At 29.0% G+C, this 21,860-nt stretch overlaps 2 protein-coding genes and 1 pseudogene across 3 annotated transcripts; 1 reads left to right on the top strand and 2 right to left on the bottom strand.

The window, feature by feature from the left end:
• Positions 1 to 1,308: 1,308 nt before the first annotated feature.
• On the bottom strand, positions 1,309 to 4,868 carry LOC148194607 (calmodulin calcium-dependent NAD kinase-like). The gene is made up of 8 exons (XM_088095694.1): positions 4,518 to 4,868; positions 3,862 to 4,088; positions 3,578 to 3,639; positions 3,176 to 3,361; positions 2,663 to 2,792; positions 1,949 to 2,292; positions 1,714 to 1,858; positions 1,309 to 1,641 (listed from the first exon to the last, which is right to left on the bottom strand). Exons 1-8 carry the CDS (start codon positions 4,702 to 4,704, stop codon positions 1,360 to 1,362), a joined length of 1,563 nt encoding a protein of 520 aa, XP_087951820.1. The 5' UTR covers positions 4,705 to 4,868; the 3' UTR covers positions 1,309 to 1,359.
• Positions 4,869 to 11,787: 6,919 nt separating this feature from the next.
• Positions 11,788 to 16,417, bottom strand: LOC148194606 (protein SIEVE ELEMENT OCCLUSION B-like; annotated as a pseudogene).
• LOC124827421 (calmodulin calcium-dependent NAD kinase-like) lies at positions 15,724 to 19,996 on the top strand. Of its 2 annotated transcripts, none has more exons than XM_088095998.1 (9): positions 15,724 to 15,911; positions 16,534 to 16,769; positions 16,855 to 17,084; positions 17,228 to 17,292; positions 17,427 to 17,612; positions 18,083 to 18,221; positions 18,857 to 19,185; positions 19,268 to 19,412; positions 19,498 to 19,996. In XM_088095998.1, exons 2-9 carry the CDS (start codon positions 16,559 to 16,561, stop codon positions 19,750 to 19,752), a joined length of 1,560 nt encoding a protein of 519 aa, XP_087952124.1. In that variant the 5' UTR covers positions 15,724 to 15,911; positions 16,534 to 16,558; the 3' UTR covers positions 19,753 to 19,996. The 2 variants fall into 2 exon arrangements, with proteins under 2 accessions (XP_087952124.1, XP_087952123.1); XM_088095997.1 differs by having other exon boundaries at positions 16,524 to 16,769.
• Positions 19,997 to 21,860: the final 1,864 nt, after the last annotated feature.

The following is a 21,860-nucleotide window of genomic DNA, read 5'->3' as shown; positions in this document are numbered from 1 at the left end:
AATATTGAGTAAAAAGAGTACAAAATTTTAATTAGTGAGAAAATAAAAACATAGATGTATATGTAAAATATAGGGCATAACTAAAAAGAGGGATAAAACTGGAAGACAAAGTGGGTGGGCAGCGGAGGGTAAAAGCAAATAAAACATACAGGGATGCGAGATAGTGAATGCGTGGTGCGGTGAGCAATTAAATGTGTGGTGTGTATAGTGACAGCCGAAACAGAGTAAAACAGTGGTGTCTGTGCAGTGAACATGAAATGCATAAAGTAAAGTAAATTATGAACATGCCCACAAATAAAAATAAAATATACAAGGGATGGGGGTTAATTTATATGGGAGTGCATGGCGTGAAATGAAAAAAGCAGCCCACTTATCTTTCTTTCTTCTTTGTTAAAAAAAACAACGGTATTACTTCCAGCACCCTATTAGTCCAGATTTCATTTTTTTCTGAATTCATTAAAACAAATTTGGAATTCATTAAAGGTATTATATGGTTCATTAAATTATTTTCAAAAGTAATTCAGTACCTTTGCTTCTCTTTGCCTTCTGAAAAAAAAGCCTTATAACTTAGAAAATGATGGATTATTTATACTGGATGATTCTGCTTGTGTGTGAATGTCGTTAAATCCTTCCCAAAATCTGTTTACAACTCACTGTGTGTTTCTTTGTCTTTACTCTCTGTGTTGTGATTTTGTTTCAAAAGAAATCTAGTATTGTGGGAATGAGGAGAACTCGTGTGAGTATAGGTTGAAGATGATTGTCAGATATTGTGAGTGTGTGTTTTTATTTTTTGTGTGTAGAGAATTAGGAGTTTTGGATGATGGTAGTGGACGAATGAATCTCCTCTCCCACCAAATGGAAGTTTTGTTTTGTATATGAATGAGGTTGTATTTTAAAAAAATAGAAAGTCCTGATAGTTACGAAGAATGAAGGAAGACTGCTCCCTCCTCTTTGCACATTTTGCTAATTACCGGATTCACATTGTATTGGGAGTGGTAAATTTTAGGTGTGGTGGAAAGCAAAACGGTGGTGAGAAAACTTAACACTACGGACTATTGAGCCTAATTTTAGAAAAAGGGGTGTAGAAACTGAAATAAAATAGAAAATGAATTGGGCTTCCAGCCATTATGAAAGGCATATAGGAAAGGTGGAGATATACAAAACTAATTAATTATTCCATCATGTTTTTTTCAAAAAATTTATTATTCTCCCTTTTCAAATTTTGTTTTATACCGCTTATAAGCTGCATCAAATAATTGACTTATAGATGTTACCATGAAAACGATACAGTGATCTTCCTGTCTTAAATCCATACTACTAACAAATATCAAACTAAACCTCAAAACCTATAGTGATAGTTTAATGCTGCTCCAACGTATCACAAAATAATTTGGTCATATATTTTAATGATCTCTCTATTCTTTCAATGGAGTTCTTCAATTCCATTTGATCACGTTTTCTTGAAGGTGATAGAACAACAATCTTACTCCAAACAGAATCAGGTTCCATTATGCGATTGGATTTCTTGTTAAGTTCGTAGACGGAATCAGCTTCAACATTCAAATCGCTCAATTCTTTTAAGAGCTTGGTTTTTTTAATATATTCCTGTCGATCCTCATCATGGAAGATGCTCCATATAACCTGTTATGTATTACAAATAAATTGTTATTTCCATTACATGTTAATATTCACATAGTAAAATTAAACTCTCACATTTGGTGGACTACCAACAAAATCTGCGCCGCTGAGTATGGCTTTATCAACAAGATCACAATATCTTGGAAATGCATTAGCAAACATTTTGTGATATTTCAACTGTGAATTTACGTTCACTGCACTCCTTGTTATTATAGCTTTGCTGTCAAAATTTCAATGGCAATGTTAATCATCAAACCAATAAAAAAAATTACCTAATTAGTAACATGGTACAACTCACAAACATGTATACCTAATGATTTTAACCATAGCAAGATAACTCTCACAAACCATGCCAAGTAGGAAAATTTCATAAGGCTTTTGTGTGCATGGTTCTCCGTTAGAAATTCCTTTTGATTGATTTTCTTCTTCTGTGTCATGTAATTTCTCCCAGTAATTTTCAGTGACGGTTCCATCTTCAGCTACTTTATATCCTACTCCCATTCGATATCGGTATTTGTGAATATTTCTTGCCATGACAATAGTCTGCTTTACAAACGACTCACATGATAATGTATCAACCATGATTACATCTCGACCCTCGTTTAGAGCTGTCACAAGCTTAGATAATGCAACATGGGTGGAAGATTGATGCATCTGTTCAAATTTTAAGTAAAAATAACTCATAAGAATCTAACATATCTCAGTCATTTGGTAATATAACTAAATTCAAAAGAAAATTTATATGAACATGAAAGTTCTTAAAATCTAATATGGATTTATATATACAGTCTGTCACATGGTGCACATATAACATCAGGTTAAAGGAAAAATAACATGAAGTAGATAGACGTGGAGGAAAAAAGATATATGGATTCAACTTTTTTCACTGACATTTAAAAAATATAAGATTAGTTCAAAAGATTTAAAAGGAATAATGGAAAAGATTCTAGATTCAATTTTTCCTAACAAGTAACATTTATTATAAAAATAAAAATAAAAAATGAAGGTGTTCACACAAACATACCAATTCAGCAGTTTGGAGCATGTCATCATGGTGAACTCTTGAATTAAGGGCCATATATATGATTTCAGTCTCATTAAAGACATTTGTCTCAACTACCACAGGATTTTTAGCTCCTTCATAGCAAAATATTCTGTCAAAGCCATTTGATACGTATAAATAATTTTACTTAGATATGCAAAACTAAGTTAGAACACAAAATTTCTTTTATACTTTAATATTGAATTTAGAGTGTTATGATTCACGAGTGTTTATTGCAGAGTCTATTCTATAACAAGATAAACACTACTCAGATTAATTTATATGTTATATGAAGTAGTGAGATCCATCCTCTATATAGTGAGATAAACATTTACGAGTGTCAAATACTTGGACTAGAGTGCTATAATTAGTATTTTATGAAATTTGTGTTTTAATCATTGATACACAATTTAATTATTTTTGCACTAAACAAATTTTGCAAAACTATAAGTATCATAGAATAATAATTTTGCAGGATTGAAAGTTGAGTAATACACTCTAATAATATCTTCAAAGATAAAAGTCTTTTTGGTTCCCATGCCACCTCCTATAAGTAGTAACACCGGACGCCTTTCACTGAGTATCTTCGTATCCGTGTCATGATTTGTTGTTTTCACCTGCATATTCTTGCTTACCTTTTCAAACCTTTGTTGTCTTTGAACCCTTTCAAACCTTTGTTTTCTGTGAACACCACACCATATTAGCCAAACAAATATTATATATATATATATATATATATATATATATATATATACTTATTTTCGCATTACATTCCCCTCAACCTAGAAAAATATATATATTAAAACTATAAAAACTTTTAGCTCCATCATAATATGGTGACATTAATTTGAACTACCTTAGAAAATATTGTAAAAATTAAGATTAATATAATTTTACCTCATAACTTCCAATATAATTTTCTTGAATTTTTTTGTATGTGGAGACTCTTCCCTTAAAGCCTATATATAAAAAAATATGATTAACGCATTAGAGAGAATAATATAATGTCATAATTTATTTTGGAAGGGTCACATCAACTTTATTATTTATCAATATCTGTTTCCATTTTATTTACGAACTTTATATATATATATATATATATATATTATATATATATATTATATATATTTAAAGAAGAAAAAAAATATTGGTAAATGAAGAAGGTAAGTTAAGATAAATACCAAACTAATGAGATGTGTAACTTGATTCCAGTGAAATGCTAAATAAGTGTTAACGCATCTCTCAATCTCATCTATGAGTTTCGTATATAAATCCCAAGGATAGCCATAGACACTACAAATGTATTCAAAGATATTTTCATCACATTCTTTGGATCTTTTCAGAAAGTCTTGGGCCAATATACATAATACTGGAACTTCATTAGCATCTTTAAATCCAATCTGTCTTGCTGCAACCACATCATTAAATAAGATAGTCAAAACATTATATAACATACCTTACCCTTGTGTACACGTGTCTTCACATTATGCATTATAACCCTTGAAGAAAACCTGTTTTAAGGTTGTTATACTTGGAACTTTTCCAATAACTAAAAAGGTATCCATTTTAATGTAGAAAATGATTGTAGACACACTAAAAAAGTGCATGAACATTTAATATAAAAAGAATAAAACATAATAAATTTATACATGAACATTGAATATAAATATAATAAAATAATAAATTTATAAGTTAGGTAAATAGAAAGATAGATAAATTGAAAAAACAAATATATAATAGACAATGTACATAAAATCATGATATATGTGTATTTTTCTTTTAATTAATTCCATAGGTGAGAATAAGGAAATTGAAAGTCACAAATTAAACATTATACCAACGTAGTGGGAGAACTTTTCAATCTCTATAAGATCGTTAGATTTCGTCTTTTTTAGGAGTGGAATCAACTTCTTCTGCTTTCTAACTATCTTTGCACGTCGTCTCGCATGTCGTCGGTAGGTTGTGGTGAGAGCGACGACAATTAATCCGGCAACAGAGGCAGCTAAAACTTGTAATAATTTCATTTTCTTTAAAACTCAAATCCTAACTATTTGTTTAGGTTTACAGGTAAAACTGGCAAAAGAATCTATTAATTTGGTTGCTTTATAACTATAATTTGTCACTGTTCGCCTTTTTCTTAGGTTTTTTTTATTATACATATATAAGTCTAAATTTTAACAAATCACGACTTCCGGATCTCAACCACCAAGGCATGACAATTAATAACCACAAATTAAATAGTATGTTCTTCACTTCAAGCCACATGTTATAATAAAAATAAAAGAGAATTATCACACTTATGAAGGGTTTTACTAGCACTCGAGTCTCATTCTTGTTCAAACTCCTCTTATAATGTAGGGGCACAATCCACTTGTTATTCTTGGCATTCATAAGCTTCAAAACAGCAGTTGGTTTAATCAACTTCACCACTTTTACGGGAAGTAACGTATATTATTTTCTCAATTAAGCTTTTATAATTTTTTTAAAATAGACTCAATCTTTATTTCATTATATTGAAATTTATATTCCTTTTATAAATATCACATGTCATATTATAGTATTTTTGTTTTTTTAATTATTTATTTATCACTTTTGTTTATTTTAAGTTTTGTTAACTTGTCAATATTGTTAGTGTCAAGTATTAGTGTTAATAATATCATATATCTATGTCTTGTATTTAACTTATTTTCTATATTTATTTTTTAACTTAATTAAGTACCAATTTTTTTTATGTTGTTGACTTTTTTTTTTGGTTTTGTGTATGTTCTAAATATGTTTTGTAAAATATACTTTATTCCTTTCAAAGATTGGAATTTCATAACTCCTAATTAATTAGTGCAAAAAATGTTTTTCGAAATCACTTAATAGATTTTGGTTTCAAGAGAAATAAAATCTTTCAAAATGATATTTTAGAAATATTTTATGATATTTTTGAAATATTTTTCCTAACTATAGTTTTGGTTCTAAAATAATCAAATCACATACTAGTACATGTTTTGGTTATTTAAAAAACCAAAATCCATCACAAAATTTCAAAAGTGCCATTATTATTTTTTAATTCTATCTCTTTGTCAGATAATAGGTTTCGATTTTACAAATAATGGAAGTCTATTGCTTTAATTATAAAATCAAATTATAATAAAATTATCATATGTTATAAATTTATCCTCACTGTTAAGGGTCTGGCGTCCAACACTAAAACATTTTAAAATTTAAGTTTTTGTGCGATTCCAAAGGCACCTAACATGAGTATTTGCTTCAAATTAATCTTTTATTGTCCCAAAACATGTTTCTTTGAGTTCATTTTTCATATATTTAGAACTCTACTAAAGACATTTATTTCATTATGTCGCTTAGAACTCTTTTGTTTTCCTCTACAATTGGGAGACACCGATTTCCATTTCTCCATTGCTAGTACGAAGACGAACGTCACTTCATTTCTTTATCATTATTGCACTCATGAGGTGTCATTTTCGCCACAATTGCAGTCGTCTCTATTCTTGCTCACCTTGTTCCATTTCCATTGTTGGCTTACTCGTTCGTTTTCTCTCCTTGCTTTTTTTTTTGTTTCGTTAAGGCTCCTTGTGTTCTTCTTAAAATACACATTTTGTGTTGTCATTTGTGTTCAGGTTTTGCATTCAGGTCGATTTTTTGTAGCACTTGTTTCTTTGTTTCGAAGTGTTTTTTCCATTGTTGCATGACCTAGCTTATGCGTTTCTAGGTTCTTCAAAATTTATATAGTTTTCTATGTTGTTAATATATTTTTGATATGTTTGGTTTACGTTTGGATTTTTCTTATTGTTTTAGTTTTGTCTAAATTCAAAATCTGGACAGAAAAAAAAACAATTTAAAAAACTTATAGAATAAGTTTTGGTTATAGCAAAAACCAAAGTATGTAATGAATAATAGGCTTTGAAAATAACTGAAGCATATTCTCTACCACAAGTTTTTCTTTTTTATTTCAATCTTTTTTTAATTGCTTTTGGTTTCGATTGTGAAAACAATAAAAGTCTATCTTGAAAATACATGTTACTATTAAAAACCAAAGCCAAAAGCTTCATTTCTTTATCTCATCTGAATATATGTTGATTGAGAAACTAAAGTATAATGTTGAAAAAAATTAGTGTGAAAACCATTTGCTAAACTAGTGACTCTTGTTAATTTGTTTCCTATTCTCACCTTTGGGTTCCTTTTCCAATAGCTTTCAAACAATGGTGTTGTGTTCTCTTCTTCCATCATACATAACTCACTAATAATCTCTTTGCTGATAAAACAAAAAAAAGAAAAAAACTAATAATCTATTCATTCCCTTTTAATGAAGATCAAATAGTCTCTAATGTATTATACTCTAACTTCTGTCATTAAAGTTAAGTTTGTTGGATCTCATATAACCACTTTTTATCATTCATATTTGTGTTAATGGTCATATCTTTCTATTCTTCGTCTAAATCATTCATCAAGATTTGTGGTTATCATCGTTTTTACGTTCTAAGTTCATTGGCTTGAACAAATTTCACATATATTAGTCTATGCTTGATATTATCATAATTTTTATTTTGTTTATTTTTATCTTTTATTGATATTTTTATTATTATCTTTTTAAATAATTAAGGATTTATTAAATAAATTTAGAAAAGATAAGTATTTTATATTTTATTAGTATTTTGATATAACATTGTACTAAATATTTAAAAGTAAACCTTCGAGCTGCATACAATATCTAGACGACACAATTTCAACTTAATAAATTTTTTTATCATAGATAGGAACATTTCTTTTGTTAATTTAATTTAATTTATATTTTATTAAGTTAAATTTAATTAAAATTAAAATTAATTTATATTTTATTTGGTTAAATTTAATTAAAATTAAATTTTAATTTATATTATATTATATATATATTTTTTGTTTGTAATTTTATTTAAATTTTTTCTTTATAAAATATATATTTTAAATATTTGTTGATATTCGCATACACATGTGAATTTTAAAATATTCTAATATATTTTTTAAACACTATCTGCGTGTCTGACTCATTATCATCTCTAATCACTACAAAAGTTATTATATTTGTAAATATTAAAATTACTGTCACAAATAAAGTTTTTAACAATTAAAAATAATTTTCAAAATTTCATATATTAAAAGTAGTTTGTGAGAAATGTTAATGTTGTTGGTAGAAAATAAAAAATTAATATAAGTTGAAAATCGCTATAAAATTTAATCATATTTTACAATATTTTATTATATTTTGACAATACAAAATATATCATATTTTATTATAATTTAACAATGATGAAAAATTTTAAATCATAAAATATTATTTAAAATGTATTTTAGAATTTTTTTAATTTAAAAATAAAATTTTTAATTATTCTATTTTCTCAAACTATGTTAATATTTTCTTTGACCAAACTAAGTTAATATTTTCTCAATTTCATACAAAAGTGTTTTCTTTTTTATTCTATTTGCTCCAAACAAAACATAGCGTTTAGGGATTATTCCATCAAAAAGCTGGACCTAATACTCAAACTTATGGGACTTTAGAGAGGGGTTCATTGGATGATCAACACAAAATCTGAATCCAATCTACTTAATGGATTTACACTGTTTCTAACTCAAAATTTTATAAAATAAATTTATGGTGTCTCTTGTTAAAAATATTTTCAATATAAAATATTTATATTATATTTGTATGAGTCACTCACTAAAACTATCCATTAATTTTGATATTTTATAGAGAGAAAGTTCACTAAATAAACAATACAATTAGTCTAACTTAAACTTTTAAGACAAACAAGTTTATGAATCTTATATATATATATATATATATATATATATATATATATATATATATATATATATATATATATATTATATGGAATTCATTTTTTCACGTTACTTTACGTGAAACTTAAAAACACATTTAATTTTTCAATACTCTCAAATTCAATCCATATTTCTATTACTTCACTATATTTGTGATGTGAAACTTAAAAACACATTTGATTTTCTGACACTCTCTCAAATCCAATTCATATTTCTATTACTTCACTCTATTTGTGACTTATAAAGCATTAATATATACCAATACTTAAATTAGGGTTTTGATAACAAAATGAATAAAATCAATTTGGAGAAGAACATGGGCAAGGAGGACACGAGTGAAGACATGTTGGGTCTATCAAGGAGTAGATTTATCTAGGAGACACAATACCAAATGAAATATGAGTCCAACCATATAAGATATTGACATCACTCTCTGCCCAAAATCTTAATACAATAGATTAATGAGTCTTTCATCTTTATATAATGTTCTACTTTCTTATTTCTATCCACGTAGGACTTAAACTCACACTTAGATTCTCAACACAATCAATTTGACAAGAGACAATGGAGGTGTTAATGGTGAGTGATGGAAACTGTGACGCCCGGGCACTGACGAGGGCGGGGAGTGCGACTCCTGGCAGGCTTCGAGTGGAAGGGGTACATGGACGAATCGGACATACACCGGAATGAGAGGGATCTGGAGACTGTATAGGTATGGGACTATACGGTTGAAAGATAGCTTAAAGGAATTGATTGGGCTACTCATATCACCAAAATGCATTTGCTTTTCGGTAGCCTGACCCATAAGAACTCCATGGTTAAGCGTGCTTAGCCTGGAGCAATTTAGGGATGGGTGACCTTCTGGGAAGTTTTCCCGGAAAGTGTGCGAGTGAGGACAAAACACACTGGAAAGCCACGTGGTGATCTGTGGGGACAGTCGACATTCCCTGTAGGCTGCTGGGGGGGCGTTACAGAAACCCTAAAGTTACCAGTAAGTTGAGCATTATCAACAGTACAAATGTTCTAGAGTCACTGAAATTTTAAAGAAAAAGTCAAATACATGCAGACTCAGATGAGAGTGAAACCTTATGAATGTAAAATTTAACTAAAAAAAATCATTAAATAATAAATAATTTTAGAGATTAAAATAATTAATAATTTTAAAGATTTTAACTCTTTATTATTCTTGATTTTAAATTGATTTCTAATTAATTTAAACACTAATTTTTTGTTAAATAAAATTATGATAATTAATATTAGAGATCAATTTAGATTATAATTCATAAATAAATTATAATCTTTTATTTATAAAGACCATTTTAAATACTAATAACATTTAATTTATAAAATAATATCTAAATTAATGAATATAGTGTCTAATTATTTTTTTTGTTTCTGCATTCAATTATTTTCTTACAGTGATAATTACCTCATTTTAAATTTTATTTTTAAATTCATTTTAGAAAGAAAAAAAAAGCTACAGAGTATACTAAATTACTGGTATATCTCATTATAACTTTTATTCAATAACATTAATTCAAGAAATAATATTGAGTTATAAGTTCTTTGACTTAACATATCAAGAAAATTTTATTTTATCCCAAATTTAAGTAATGCGCCTTCGTATAAATAAAAAAATAGAAGAAACATATACTTCATATGCAGAAGTATAAATTATTTAATTATATTTTATATTTTTTCTCTTAAAATTTATATAAATAATTAAGATATTATAATAATAATAAAAAGATATCTAATTAATAAAATATACAACTTAGTATATGGTAATTTCATTATTTTCCACAATAACATTTTTAATATAAAAAACAACTCTTTAAAATAAATCTCAATAAAATTTTAAATATTTAGTATTTAAATAAAAATATATCCTCCCAATTAATGTTTATATTTTGATAAAATCTTGTTCCTAAATTTATCTTACATACGTGTTAGCTAACTAACTAATAGAGAGACGTTATGATTAATTGAACGATGGATAGTCTAAAAAAAATTGGTCTTTCATTTTAAACTAAATACTTTTGCTTAAAAAATAAACATATTAATGATAATAGTAAGAATTCGTTTTAATTAATAATACATCACTACCATTATATTTCTAAACAAAGCTAAAAATCAACAATTCTTATACAAAAGTTGACCGATGTTTTACTAAATATAACATACATAATAGCAAGTCATGGTTGCCAATTCAATAAAACAAGAAAAGTTAAGCATTTATTATTGATGATGTTTGTTTAGTCCTAAAACACTGTAGTGTTGGTGAACAGTTGAAAAAGAAAGGAGTCTACCAATATTAAACAAGCTCAAACAAAATATGGAAAAAATGCTAGATAGTCAAGTGCAGGAATGAAAAAAAAAAAGAAAGAAAAAAATTATTTCATACCATTTAACAATTATCTGACAATTAATACAGAGGTAAAATAGTTATAAAAAATTATATTATGAAAGAAAAGTAAAAAGTAGTATATAGGGTAATGATATTTTGAGGTCCATTATATTTATTTGACAACATAATATAAGAATAAAATAATAATGATAGTTACATACAGCCAAAGAAAAATCCTTAAACTCTAAACATTCATTCATGAAAAATACTAAATTATTTAACACACCTAAATTTTACATTAATTTGACACTATCTTTATTTACTTTTTATTTTTTTCTTTTTTAAAACAATACAAAAATTTATACTTCTTTTATTATTTTATCCTTGTAATCTGTGTTAAATAAATGTATTATGGTATCATTACTTTATAAAAAAAAAGTAAAAAGTGGTGTTAAAGTAAGTAATTTTTGTTATCATTCCTCTAAAAGTAAATGAAGTCATCACAAAGAAAAATGAATAACGATATTTTGACATATAAATTTTTTATATTCATTTCTCTTCGGTTGTTTTTTATTTTATTTTTCTTTTGTACATATAAAAATTATTTGTATGAAAAGAATATAATGTGTTCCAAGAATATCATGAAAATAATGACAGGAAATTTGTATTACAGACAAAATCACAATCATGGATGGAACACAGCAATACAATAATATAGGAGACTTAATTGAATGCAAGATATGATTAAGCTCCATAGAAAGCATAACTTAAGACACTTTTTTTTTTATCTTGATACAGAGAGAGATCTTTATTTTAATAGAGAAAGTAGGACGTTATCCTAAAGGATAGACGGATCAGGTGAGGCAAGCCTCTTATTCATACACACACTCTCTCTCTCTCACGTTGACAAAACAAGGCAGTCCCATTGAATCTATTGTATGGCATTGGCGGTATTCTCATTGTGGCAGCACTTATAGCTGGATGATAAATCTCCATAACCCTAGGACAATCTGGGCACTTGATGGTCTCTGGTAACTTTCCTGCAACATTAGGAATCTCAAGGTGTGAGCAACGGTGAGTGGTGGCCGCAATCTTCGCATGGTACTCTTTGAAGGATAACCCAAAGTCCTTTTTTATGCCTTCTTTCCATTTCTCAAACTCCGCCACTGTCTTCAAGACTGCGATTCCATGCACTCGTCACCACAGATGGCCCTTTACTGAGGAGAGCCCAACCGCTTTCATTCTTGTAGGAAAGCATCTTTTGAACTTCTTGGGTCACTGCATCAACTGGCTTCTGAACTTTAGTCACAAACAAACTCTCTATGCCACTCCAAAACCGCTTCGCCAGGCTTTTGTCTTCCTTTTCCACACAAAACAACTCTATGGAAATCTTTGCCTCCTTTACAGCCACATCGTTTGCAAGGGCACTCGCGTACTTATTGAACTGTTGGATCCATTCTTTGTCCTTCCCTCCATAGAACAAAATGTATTTCCGCCCTTCCACCTGTTCATACAAGTATCGTACATCACATCACAGTTTAAACAAATACTGTTGAATTATGATAAAATCTTGTACTTTTGTGAGAAATGAATATATTTTACCCAGCCGTTTATGATGGGATGAATGTTGCCTACTACAGAGCCAACCCAATTGATTTTGTTGTTTATTTGTTGTTCACTGAAAGTTGTAAACGGGAAAGCCCTGGTTCCATGAGCCTGAATCAAATGGAATGCGTTGGAGTGTTGCACCTTCCCTTGAGTGCTTAACACCACAACCATAGGATTCTTTTTGAAGTGCCATTCCTCCTTAATCTACTTGTATCCAGCTATGATTCCAGAGTACTGCACCACGTACCATGGCATCTTGCTTTTCAAAACCTCAAATTTCTTGCGCAGCAGCTCGGTCCATGCCTCCACAATAGGAATCCACACAATCTTATAATTCTCCTTAGTTTTAATCGAATCATAAACAGGTCGTAGTACTGAAATCTCTTCTTCCGTGATGTCTAGGGAAGAAATAAACAGGTACACGTTCTTCTTTTTTAGCACCGTCATCTCCACCTACCAAGCAACAAATGAATCATCATTAGGAACTATAATATGCGTAAATCATTAATACTTTAAAGCATCGCTTCATAATGCGTAAATTTTTTTTTTCTTTTATTTTTTTGCATGTAAATATAAGAAGGAAACGGATGTCCATTACCAATATATTTATATTATTCTTTTTTAAAATAGTCGTGGTTTCGTACTGGGACCACGGGATCCTGACTGTTATTGTCCTAGGAAATAATTTAGTATTTACATAATGGTTAAGAAATATACCAAATTTTCTTATAAATTCACTTATATGTGAAATTGATAGAATTGTCTCTAAATATTTCTTTTTGAAATGCTTAATTAAGTTTCAATTAGATTATACATTTTGATATTTTTGGTTGAATTTCTATTAAATTTTATTGATATATTTTAAAAAATACTTTTTAATTGATTTATTTTTAACTTTTTCCTTATTAATTGATGTGGTTGTTATTTTGGATGACGTCATATATATTTGTTTTTGGGTTAATAAATGGAAGATTTTATTATTAATATAAAAAGGATAGTGTTGTTATAAAACAAGTGACTTAAGACTTTTACTACAAACTTATAAGGAATAATAAGACATGCTCTCTCCATTATCCACATAATCAATCTCTATATCATTATCTATGTTATCAAAGGATTGTAAGAGTCTCCATCATTAATGTGATCGTTATTGGTAATATATTTTATTATGAAAACAATAAAAAAACATTACATTAACAATATCATTTTATATTAACTATATAATTTTATATTTTTTTTCTTAAAGCTGGAGTTAAGAAATCAAAATGATTAGGACAAAATAACAGTTACCTCACAAATTAACAAACAAATTAAACAGTAATAATTCAATTAAGAAATAGAAAAAAATGTGAATATTTAATAGGCAAATAAAATATCAAATAAGACTTCATTAAAAATGTCCAAAATTTATTAGGGACTTCTAATTAATTAAGTATTTTTTTAAAGTATTTAACATATTTAATGTAAATATATTGTCAATAAGTTAGATCATTTGAAAAAAAAACATTTCATATAAATTTTGATACTTATATATATATATATATATATATATATATATATTTATGTAATTTTGGTCTCCATCTTAAGAGATAGTTGTGTCCCTTTCTATAGTTTGTACGATTTTATGCATTTCAGCCTGATTATGGTGGTCCAAATTACCCTTCTTTGATCCTATTAGAGAGCACAATATTGCCTTAAGCAAAAATGTCACAATCATTTTCTTTCTTTCTGATGGACAAATTTCCACTTGTTTTAAATGAATGGTAGATAGAGGAGTTATAAAAAGTACCTTTTTTTTCTTTATTTTATGTCTTGAAAATTAAAAATGTGCCTTAAAGTGCGTTCTTATTTATAACCAAGTATAACCTAAACAAGAAATAACGAACCGTGGTCTTGGTAGCGCCATGAAACAGAGGCTGAGGAGCATCCTTGTTGAAAATCAGAACCTTTAACACTTCAATTATTTCAGTGGGACTTTGGAAAAGCCTTTTAAGCTTGCGATGATACTCCGCCTCATCTGAAACAATACAGAAAAATCCTCTAGTTAGTGTGTCATTCACTACTCCTTGCCTTTTACTACATCAGTTATATAGGTTTGAATCAAAAGCACATTTTTTTCGGAAAAAATCAAAAGCAAATATTAGCTATAAGGCAAAACGTGAGAAAATAATTAAAGGCACAGAAGATTAGTTTAGTTGCTAACCTATCTGCTGTCTACAGAGCGTGATCTGCTTCCTGAGTTTGCTGAGTATGATGTTGATCTTTTGACCATAGTGAGACAGTTCGTGTTTGTCCTCTCTTAAACAATCAATAAATTATACATTCATTAAAATAATAAGGAAGTTGTACATGTAGGAAACGATTAAGCATTAAGTAAGAAGAAGGTAACTTACGATTCAGTGATGAGACCATCAATCTGAGTAACTACAGAGACGATGGTGATGATGACCCAGTGACCATCAACAGGGATTTGCTCTATTGCAAGCCCTAAAGCAGGTACATCCTTTATGTCGTAACTGGTAAGCTTCTCCAGCTCAAAGATTACCTCAATCACTTGCAGAGTTGCTTTCACCAAATTGTTGACCTCAGTAATGGCTTGGCTATGCTTCTGAAGAGCTGCGGGCCTTGTGAGCAATGGCACACGCTTCAGAATAGCCACCGATTTGGCAAGAGGGTCTGTGGGTTGATACTGAGCGAGGAGCCAAAAGTATAATAATCTGATAAAATTATTTAAACTGGCAATGCATACATTTTTTCTCTAAAAGTACTTCTATTAAGAACAAACTAATATATTCAACGCATTAAAACCTTTATAATTAATAAACTGATTTAACAATAACGCCTTTAGATTTTCCTGACAAATTGGAGAAGATTTAGAATAATGTTTATCAAAATAGTTAAACTTTTAAAAGATTAAATATGTTTTTAATTTATTAATTTTGATGCAAAACTAAAATTTATTATTATGTAAAATTTGTTATATTTTAATCTCTAAATTTTATAAATAAATAAATATAATTATTTTAATCAAATTATTTTAAACATTTTTTATTTATAAAAAAATGTTTCCAACTAAAACAGAATAAACAATAAACAATTTAAATAATAATATAAAATATTATTTAATACATAAAAACTAACATAATTAAATTAAAAAAGTTATATCGCTTTAATTTTAAAATTTAGAGACAAAAATTATCAAAATTTTAAATAAAAACAAAATCTAAAGGGGCTGTTTCGGTAGCGCGCCAAACTGCTTTTTCCATTTTTCTTTTCTCTGTGTTGGGCTTTCTCTCTAACCAGTGTGTGCTGGGTAGTGAATGTGCAGTGTTAGACAGTGGTGAGTAGAGTAGGGTATAGAGAGATATCGCGAGATTAGGTTTTTTCTGAGGTTTTTTTAGAGTAGTTTCTGCTGTAATCTTGGACTCTGCTCGAGCGATAACGGTGGTGAGCGCCCGTGGTAGTCTCGGTCGTGCTTTTCTTCCATTTCATTTCAATGAATTTTAATTTCGTGCACTTTGTTCTGTTCTCGTTTACATTCTGGTTCTCTTTTGGAATTCTATTTTTACGCTTTCTATTGTTTCAGTTGTGATTTTAGATTGTTAAATGGTTTAGATAATGATAGTTTCCATTGTTTTGATTTCTGCTGTTTTGGAAATTAGTTTTGTGCAATTTGATAGCTTGTGATTTAGTGCTAATATTTGATTTTGCATTTAGATTTTAGGTGTTTACTTCAATTTTAGTTTGAACATGTTGCTTTTATATTTCTTGTATTAATTCTGCTTAGTTTCTTACATTGTTATGAGTTGATGAAATGTTTAAGTGTTCGTTTTGATTGAAAGTAGTTTAGGTTATGCTTTTAAATTTTGCTGCAATGATTAGAAATTAATTAGGTACTGTTTCTGCACTTTTTCGTTTCCTTTGAGTTTTAGGATGTAATAGATTGTAGTCATAAGTCTGACTTGGTTTCATTTTCTTATTTTCTTTAAACAGATTTTATTTTTAATTCTTTATTTTCTTATGCTATATTAATGGAGACCAAGTTTGTTCTCTTTTAAGCTACTAAAAGACAGTCTAACGAGGCAGTTCTGGAAATGAAGTCGTCACATGTTCTCACTGTTTCCGCTGGTTTAATTGCTACCACATTGTCTTTCACGTACTGGTCCAGAGTGAAAGAACAAATCTGGTCCAGAGTGGCTAAAGAACAAAACAACAAGTCTAGAGTGGTGAAAGAACAAAACAACAACGAGAAGATCATTCCTCTAAAGAAATCCAAAATGATAGAAGGCTTCCCTCACTATGTTGGTAAGTTTGTTTTGGGTTTTGAATTCCTTTACCCTACATGTTTTGGCTATTTTTTTTATATGATGTGTTATTCATTTGCTTGCAGTAAGACAGCTGGGATTTGAAGATCCTGTAAAAGTTCCATTCTTGTGCCTACTACTTCAACAGTATTTGAAAAAATCTGAAGGATACGATGAGAGAATGTATGAGTATATTTTCAATGGCAACATAGATAACGTAGATCATCTGTATACAAAGCTGGAGCATGAATTCGAGAGATGTATTCTGAGTTATTTTTCCTTCAACTGGGATGAAGTTGCAACTGTCGTTAATAAAGTAGAAATCTCATTTATTTTTCTTACTTTTTAAAAAAAATTTCATGTTAGCTTTCCTAGTACAGTAAAGCATCATATTCTTTTCATGCTTATCTTTTCAACTTACTATATTAATGATTCCATTTTTTTATTGGTTGATTGCAGGCTATAAACCCGGAGTCTTCCTCGACGACGACAAAGCTAAGAGAAATAGCATTGACAGCTACAAGGTAAAATTTTATTTTCTTTAATCCTTACCATTTTTATTAAGTTTTTGAAATTTTAAGAACATAAATTTCTTCTAAATATGTGAGAAATGCATTATTATTTATTTAAATATTTGTTGTACCTAATACTTTGGCAGAGAAGAAAGATTCAAAAGATTATCAAAGGAGTTGAAAATGACCAGAATATTTTCAACGTTGATAGAAGAAATGAAAGCACTGCATGGTCAAGAAATGATACCGGTAAACAGAAGTCCTGTACTCCTCTTAATGGGAGGAGGCATGGGTGCGGGAAAAAGCACCATTCGTGATGCAATTCTTAAAGAGTAACCCTCTCGACCTATTATAAAATTGTTTGTTTTATAAAATTTCCATCTATAGCATATAAAAAATAAATGGTTTTTTTAGACTTGATGCTTTATTATACTATAGCATTAAGCATAGGTAAGAATTACATCATTGTAAATACAATTCACTAATGCAGTTGCTTCTTGCATCCTTCAATTTTTATCCATAAATACAGTCATCTATTAATACCTACCAGTCCACCCATAACATATAAAGCAAACAGTTGTATTACTGAATAATTTTCTTTACGCATGTAGTGACTCTTTTGTTATAGTATAAAATCTGTTAGCGGTGAGAACTACAACATTGTAGATAGAATTTATTATTTAATATTCAACTATGAAAATATTTTTTTCTTACAACTTGACTTTATAAATTTAAATAAGATTATTTATGCTGGCTTTACTTTATAAATTTGATTATTTATAATTATACAATGGTTTTGCAGAGCATTTTGGTTACAAGTAGCTACGAATCATGTGATTGTTGAAGCAGATGCCTTTAAACACGCAGATGGAGTATATAAGAGCATTAATACAGAACACCGACCTTTTGATTATATGGAACAGCTAAAAATTTCTGAATCGGTATGCTTCTATGTGAAGACTTTCAGGTTGTAATTATATATTTTTTTTAACTTAAGTGTTGGTGCTGTAGAAAGTTATGGGAAAGGAGAGAGATGGCGAAGAAAAGAGTAACGCAGATAATAGAGAAAAACGATATATTTCTCATTAATAAAGAAGCCCATATATGTACTGATAGAAATAAGGATAAACAGGGTGGATTGTACATGAGAGGAGAAATAGGAGGGTGAGTCAGAGAGGTTAGCTGTGGGTAATTAACATTCGCACAGTTAAGGGTACTGATGAGGTGTTAGTATAAATAGGAGTTGGTTAGTTGGATGTGGTACGTTTGTTGACAGTTAGTTGGTTAACAGGTTAAGTCCTGTGGAGGAGGGTTAAGCCTCTTGTATCATCTCTGTGTATTCAATTCTTTGTGAATAATACACGATACTATTCTTTTTCTCTTCTGTTTTTCTCTGTTGCTTGTGTGAAGAGTGTTCTTGATTAGTTTTCCCTATTGGAAACCTATCATGTACAGAGTAGGAGAACTGTCATTAGACAGTTAAAGTCGTTATGTAGTTTTGGTTTACATTTTAACAAGATCCTTGTTTCTTATTTATAACTAATGGCCGTTCTATGTTTATCAAAAATCTGAACAGGTACATGAGAATTCCACTCGTGCTGCAGAATCCCTCCTCGTGACTGCATTAAATGAAGGTCGAGATGTAATTATGGATGGTACCATGTCATGGGAACCATTTGTACGACAGACCATTGCAATGGCCAGAAATGTTCATAGATGCAGATATAGAATTGGAAGAGGCTATCACACAAATGATGATGGGACGGCTGATGAGAAATATTGGGAAGAGATTACAGATGAACAGGGGGAAACTTCTACCGGGAAAACAAGCACTCGACAACCTTATAGGATTGAGTTAGTGGGTGCGGTTTGTGACAGTTACATTGCAATTGTTAGAGCCATCAGGTATACATGCATACTAAGTTACTAATTAACTAATTGATTTTGTAAATTTAACAATTAACCTTTCACATTGGAATTTTTACAGGAGAGTTGTTGTAACAGGAAGAGCAGTCAGGGTGAGTGCACAACTAAAATCTCACCAAAATTTTGCCCGTGCATTTCCAGACTACTGTGAGCTTGTAGATAATGCTAGACTTTATTTTACAAATGCGATTGATCATCCACCAAAGGTAAATTTTAACAATTTTAATTACATTATGAAAATTTTGTTTTATTGTCCCATGTCATTAAAATAACTTTTGGAATATATTGTAGCTAATAGGTTGGAAAGATGGTGGTGAAGATTTACTGGTGCATCCTCAACATTTTAAATGCATGGAGAGGATAGCCAATTTAAATGTTGAAGCGAATTGCATTTATAATCTCTACAAGGAATCAAACATCATCATGGAACCCGGTTCCATTTGGCAAGAAATGATTTTAGCACCCTCAAGAATAGAAGACCAAAAAGAATTGAAGGAGGCTATTGAGAAATCAGAAAATCATGAGTGTTTGTTATCAGAGGAGTAATAATCGTCCTTATCTTTTAAGAGATAGTTTTGTCCTTTCTATAGGTTGTCCGATGTTATGCATTTCAGCCTGAGGTTTTGGTGGTCCAAATTACCCTTCTTTGATCCTATTATTACTTAGAGAGCACAATATTGACTTAGCAAAAATGTCACAATCATTTTCTTTCTTTGTCATGGACAAATTTCCAGTTGTTTTAAATGAATGGTAGATAGAGGAGTTATAAAAGGGACCTTTTTTATCTTTATTTTACGTCTTAAAAATTTAAAATGTGCCTTAAAGTGCATTCTTATTTTTAAACAAAAAGTATAACCTAAACAAGAAATAACGAACCGTGGTCTTGGTAGCGCCATGAAACAGAGGCTGAGGAGCATCTTGTTGAAAATCATAAACTTTAACACTTCAATTATTTCAGTGGGACTTTGGAAAAGCCTTTTAAGCTTGCGATAATATTCTGCCTCATCTGAAACAATACAGAAAAATCCTCTAGTTAGTGTGTCATTCACTACTCCATGTCTTTTATTACATCAGTTATATAGGTTTGAATCAAAAGCACCTTTTTTTATTCGGAAAAAATCAAAAGCAAATATTAGCTATAAGGCAAAACGTGAGAAAATAATTAAAGGCACAGAAGATTAGTTTAGTTGGTAACTTGTCTGAGCGTGATCTGCTTCCTGAGTTTGCTGAGTATGATGTTGATCTTTTGACCATAGTGATTGAGCATTAATTGGCTTAGAAGAAAAAGATTGTTTAAACATATCTTTTGCTTAATTCTAAAGCCATAAATTTAACGATATACTTCCTTACTTGAAAGTTCACATTTATCAATTTAAATTTACACCGTTTTAGGTTTCAAATATGATTTCGATCACCATTATTTTAATTTTTTTTTTCACTTTTTTAACCATCCAAAACACCAAGTATATATCTCGATGGTTTTTATAACTTAATTTCAATTAAATTAAAAGTTAAATATCTTTATAGAAATGACAAATTCAAATTGCTTCCTATTTGAAACAGGTATACTTTATTCCCAAAATTTAAAAAATAAAAATAATACTTTTAACTTAATTACATTAATAATTTTTTATATAAGAACAAGTCAAATGATACAAACAATTTAAATGTTAACATAAAATATTTGACACGTTAAAAAAGTTTAATATTAATAAAAAAAATTATATTCATTTTTTGTTTTAAGTTTAAAAACTAAAATATATCAATATTTAAAATAATCAATTTTATGTCAAAGTTTAAAAAATAAAAATATATTTAATCCTTAAAATAGTATATCCAAATTAAATAACAATACACCATAACTGTATACAACTCAAACCATATGATACATGTAATCCAATACAGATTAATGTAACTTAATTAACTTATTTTATTTAAAACTAAAACTAAGTACCTAATAATAACATTCTTATATCAGAATCTTAAAAGTGAATTTAGAGAATATATATAATATATATATTATATATATATATATATATATATATATAAACTACGATAAAAAAATGTAATAAAATAATGAACCAAACTAGTTTAAGTTACTTATACATTTTTGTTCGTTATCTGTTTAAAAAACATACTTTTAAAAAGAACATGTATATCATAGACGTTGGGGGTTAACATATACAGTAAGAAAAGATTAGTGATGAGAAGCGTGGCGCAGTAAATTAGAAATAGGGATTTGAAATTAGTGTTTACAGGCAGATTGAGTAGAAAAATGGCATGTGTGCAATGAGTTTAAAAAAGAAGGCATTTACCTAATGTGGAATAATAGACACGTGAAAAATAATGATTGGAGTTTTGGAGGAAAATTCCGAAAGCTCATATTAAATGCATTGTTTTAGTACAACTTCAACATAATAATGCACATTACATGTCTATTCCACAGTGTAGACACGATGGCGACGTTGCAGCGTGCGTAGGTTCTTGCCATTAAATAATTAATTAGTTAACTCCGTCCACTATTCCTAATATAATCGGAAGATAATTTGAAGGAGATATCAGATAATTTTTTCCTAAATACAATAATAAGCCTACAAATTAAGATGTCACCCTATTGATTAAAACATTTTTATAATTATATTTTTTTAATTCGT

Source organism: Vigna umbellata, chromosome 8 (assembly GCF_029865625.1).
Source record: "Vigna umbellata cultivar VRB3 chromosome 8, Vumbellata_1.0, whole genome shotgun sequence".
NCBI classification, from domain to species: Eukaryota; Viridiplantae; Streptophyta; class Magnoliopsida; order Fabales; family Fabaceae; genus Vigna; species Vigna umbellata.
The sequence above is the reverse complement of the archived record's forward strand: the minus strand, read 5'-3'. Positions and strand labels throughout refer to the sequence as shown.

Excerpts from the sequence above, each read along its gene's own strand:
- LOC124827421 (XM_088095998.1), top strand. The coding sequence starts at position 16,559 with ATGAAGTCGTCACATGTTCTCACTGTTTCCGCTGGTTTAATTGCTACC. Across the intron at positions 17,085-17,227 it reads TTGCAACTGTCGTTAATAAA|GCTATAAACCCGGAGTCTTC; the intron begins GTAGAAATCTCA and ends GGTTGATTGCAG. Across the intron at positions 19,413-19,497 it reads CGATTGATCATCCACCAAAG|CTAATAGGTTGGAAAGATGG; the intron begins GTAAATTTTAAC and ends AATATATTGTAG.
- LOC148194607 (XM_088095694.1), bottom strand. The coding sequence starts at position 4,704 with ATGAAATTATTACAAGTTTTAGCTGCCTCTGTTGCCGGATTAATTGTC. Across the intron at positions 3,640-3,861 it reads TTACACATCTCATTAGTTTG|GCTTTAAGGGAAGAGTCTCC; the intron begins GTATTTATCTTA and ends TTTTATATATAG. Across the intron at positions 3,362-3,577 it reads ATTATATTGGAAGTTATGAG|AAAACAAAGGTTTGAAAGGG; the intron begins GTAAAATTATAT and ends TGGTGTTCACAG.